We start from the raw sequence: 4,628 nt of genomic DNA on the forward strand, positions 1-4,628 counted from the left end.
AGTTTCTGTAACTTGGATAGTGACGTTCATCGTTTTTTCTTAGCACCGAGCTGTTCGTTGAGACCTATAGGCAATTTTCGACGTCTACAGTTGCTTTGGTACATATTAAGATAGTTTTCGCGGAACAACGAAAGTAAGATGAGAGCCAAGAGAAAATTGTACACCCTAAAAATTCGCTCCATTTTGCTTCTTTTTCAGCTTGTTTGGAGTTCACTAAGAGAAGGGAAGGAACATACGGAAAGGGAAGAGAAATTGTCAAAATTTTTCCCTTTTTAAACGTCTGATTTGGGGTATAGGATTTTAGCTTAAAATTTTTCCACATTCCCCTTATCTACCATCCCAATAAAACTCCTAAACAAGATTAAAATCAAAGTTTTCTTCCTCTTTCCTTCTCTAACCTCCATCCAGACACATCATTTGATTAGCGATAGGAACAAACAAATAGGAAGATGGTGAGTAGAAAAAATATTGCTAAATTTGATGCATAAACGCCAAAAAATGTGTGCAAATGGATAATGCTTGGAGTGGGTGACTTTTTCCTTCCACATAAGTAGCTTGTTAATGAAGCAATAAATTTGGTTGAGGGTGAAGAAGTCTTTTGATTAGTTCGAAGTCCATGACAGCGACCAGAAGAAAGCCAAACAACGAAAATGTGAAAATGGTTGACACAAGCGAATGGACCCCACACTATGAATCACACCCAGGTTGGGGACTCGTATCTTAATCCCCTTCCTCTCTGGCTCACATGCTGGCCAGATAGGTAATTTGGCAAATAAAGAAAATATTAATTACCATTACAGATAAAACTAGTATATAATCCTCATCTAAAATTTATTTTCTACTTTAGTCCCATTGTCTATGTTGGTTACTTTTTAAGCCCATAATTTTATTTTGATATACATTTTATATTATTTGTTTGGGGTTTTCTTAATTAGCGATCTAGTTATAGCAATTTTTGTGATTTGAGGGACTAGTTTCAAAATACACTAAAAAGATTCAAGGGACTAATATTTAAGTAAAAAAAACCTATTTCTCATAATCCTAAAAATTACATCAAGCACATTGACAACCTTAGTTAGATATGACACAGTCTTGTTACTTTTGCAATATAATGCTTTTTATATTATTTTTAAATTTGTCATATTTGTCTGAGTTATTAACATATCCTTGTAGGCTTGTATTCTTATGGATTGATGTATATTATTCACAAAAAAAATCTATAGTTTTCTTAAGTTTGTCTAGTATATATGTAGTTAACCTTTCAGAAAGAAAAGTCAATTAATTGAACTTATTATTATTATTATTATTATTTTTAATCCAAATGTTAAATACAAATCATATGTAATTTATGAGATTCATAAAAAAAACCTCTAAAATATATGGACACAAAAACAAAATAATTCAAAGAATGGGTATGAAAACAACATAGCCCACAAAATACCAAAAAGAAACCTTCCTAGTACTTAACCCTCAGCTCATATCGAGCCTTAATTTTATTTAGGCTATAAAGAGTGGGCTGATGTATATTATTAATATTAATGAAATGAGCAAGAGACAGTGAGGACAGAGGAGAGACAAGTGGGAGAGAGTTTTGTGAGAGAGAGTTTAGAGAGAGAGAGAGGGAGAGAGAGAGTTTAGAGAGAGAGAGAGAGAGGGAGCGAGGGCCAGAGAGCAAGCTGTCATTCTTATATCTCAACCCCCTCTTTGATACAGCGAAGAAACCCCTTGCACTTGTCGGATCAGACTCCCTTTTGCTAGCCTAGCCTCTCTAATTTTAGATTCCAATCCTCCTCCTTCATAATCCTAATCTCTCTCTCTCTCTCTCTCTCTCTCTCTCTCTCTCTCTCTTTGATATGGAAGCAGATGATCAAGCTACCATAGAAGAAGACGCAGAGATCAAAACCAAGCTAGGGTCAGTTATATAAGGTATATATATTTACATACAAGCTAGTTCGTAGAGAGAGAAAGAGGAGGAGGCCGGGGGTGAGAGAGAGAGAGAGAGAGAGAGAGAGAGAGAGAGAGATGGCTAGCTTGAGTCCACAACAACATAGATCAAGGTTCGGAGATACAACCTTGACCAAGGTTTTTGTAGGGGGTTTGGCTTGGGAGACCCCCACAGAGGAGATGAGGAGGTATTTTGAGCAGTTTGGAGAGATTCTTGAGGCTGTCATCATCACTGATAAGAACACTGGGAGATCAAAGGGCTATGGCTTTGTAAGTATACATATTTCCGTTCTTATTAATTCTTATTGATTATTTGGTTGATTTCTCTGGCCCTCATGATGCATGATTATTATCTTTGTACACATAGCCTGATCTTGAATCTAGGATCAACCATACCAAAATTAACCCATGTATGTTGTGATAATTAAACACTTTCTCATGATCAGATTTGATATGTATAGATTTATCATTTATACGTTCGAAGACAAATTAACGTGATAATTCCATTTTGTTTATATTATTTGTGATCCTCTAATCTTAGACAATTTTAATTACTAGTATTTCTTTCTTGATGATTTAGATTAGTCCGCTGAAAATTAAAATGTAAACCTGTTCCCTTTTCACACTTTAGATTTTTGATGATCCGGATGAGCGCTGAAATGGTCTTTCGCCTGCCTTCCAAAATTGTCTTGTATTCTGGGCGACTATCTTACTGTACTTGTACTCTCTTTGTGTTTGTATATACATACAAATAAATTGCGTGCAAGAAAGTGCAAAAGTAGTGGCAGAGAGGTGTAATATGTCAATTGTTGATTAATGCTACAAATTTTGGACCAACACTTTGGAAAAGTGTGGAAACGTGAAGAAACCTAGAAAGATATGGAGATTTTTGTTCGGATAACATATTTTTCTTTTGTCCAAACGCCTGTTGTATGATGACTCTTGCCATTGGTTTATGCTGGAATATGATAACTTTTAGCTACTTGCCTGCGGCATCTTTTATCAAAGAAAGATTACATTGCAATTAAAAAATTATATATTTACTATAACGACCAGGTGACTTTTCGGGACCCGGAATCAGCGAGACGGTCCGTGTCGGATCCGAACCCGATAATTGATGGAAGGCGAGCCAATTGTAACATTGCTTCTATGGGCCGCCCACGGCCTTCACCTCCAAGAGGTATTCCTAATTTATGAATTAAAAAACCATGACTGTTTTGATTTAGTACGGCCAACATAATTTATTTTTTAAATATATATTATGCACACCTAGCTCCGTACAAGGGTAAGGATGGTATTTCCTTTCATTAGATGCAACATGATATCTATTAATCTATGCTAATATATAATGAACTTAGTGAGGGTAAATTTATAATGTTGTGAGGTAAAATTATAATGTTTTACATGAGATTTTTTTTTCTTTTTATTATTTCTAGAGAATTCTAAAATCATGACATGAGAATATGATTTGAACTCACACAATTAAAGTTTTAATTTTGCAAAAGAGATTTTCCTCCTTTACTTTCTTTTCTAGTTTTTTTTCCCTTTTTTGTATTTCTAGAGCATTCTAAATCATTAATTGAGAATAGGAATTAAGCTCACATAATTAAATTGCAATACTATCTATTTTCTTTTTTATTTTAATCACTTACCCCTAATATGTTATCCTCACAATAAGCAAATTCTTCACAAAGTAATGTTTGAGATTTTTTGTTGAATGTATTACTAAATACTAGTTTGAAATACATTTTCTACAACGAACTCTATAATAACATTATATAAATTAAATTATTATTGAATGATTAATATGTATAATAGAAAATTATTTGGATAACAAATTAACATTTTTGCACATGGCAATGTGCTAGTATTCACTTAAAGGAGCTGTTTGGTTGTACACTTTTTGAGAAAACTTTTCTCAAAACATCTGACAATGGCAAATTTGTAATTAAAAGTTTTTCAGAGATTTCTGTAAATTGTGTTTGGTTCAACAAAAAATTTACAGAAATATTTTCTATAAAATATCAAAACTTATCAAATTTTACAAAAAACAATTTCCTCTCAAAATGAGAGGAAATCACCAGAAATCTGACACATACCATATTTAATTAAAAACCTACCAAATCTTGTTATTTTTCTATAAAGTTATGAGTCATTTTCTTGTTTTGAACCAAACAAGCAAAGTACAAAAAACAAGAAAATTGATACTTTTTTATTTCTCAAAACTTTTCCCATATTTTTTTTAAGAAATACAAGGAAATCATAATTTAGATGGAAAATATTTCCTATAATTTCTAGAAATTGAACCAAACACCCCCAAAGTTCCAAGTAGACATATATTTTGTCCTATTTGGACAACATGCAAATCCGTTCCTAATTACATAAAAACTCATTTTGAGAGTAATAACTCTATTTCTAAAAAATACAAAGTAAGTTGTAGATAACAATTGCAACATTCTTTGTCTCGAAATTCTTGCATCGACTACATGAATCTTATTCTTCCATTCGTTATAGTTTTGTGTGTCATCTCCCTAATCTATTCACTATTAACGTGCTGTTCTAAAGTGCCTTCAATCTACTATTTTTATGCCTATCTTTAATTAGTTTTATTTCATTAACTGTAATCTTTAATTAGTTTTATAGGGGCATTTAAGTCAATTCATATCTCTGTAATTTGTACTCAT

General features: G+C 32.7%; 1 protein-coding gene across 1 annotated transcript in view; it reads left to right on the plus strand.

Moving 5' to 3' along the window:
- Window positions 1,626-4,628, plus strand: part of LOC109832748 (probable RNA-binding protein ARP1) — a 6,125-nt gene continuing 3,122 nt past the window's right edge. The window contains exons 1-2 of the mRNA XM_020400156.1: window positions 1,626-2,214; window positions 3,001-3,124. Of these exons, the coding sequence (XP_020255745.1) occupies window positions 2,023-2,214; window positions 3,001-3,124 (316 nt within the window). The 5' untranslated portion in view covers window positions 1,626-2,022. The remainder of the gene's footprint in view (window positions 2,215-3,000; window positions 3,125-4,628) is intronic.

This window comes from Asparagus officinalis, chromosome 3, assembly GCF_001876935.1.
Source record: "Asparagus officinalis chromosome 3, Aspof.V1, whole genome shotgun sequence".
NCBI lineage: Eukaryota > Viridiplantae > Streptophyta > Magnoliopsida > Asparagales > Asparagaceae > Asparagus > Asparagus officinalis.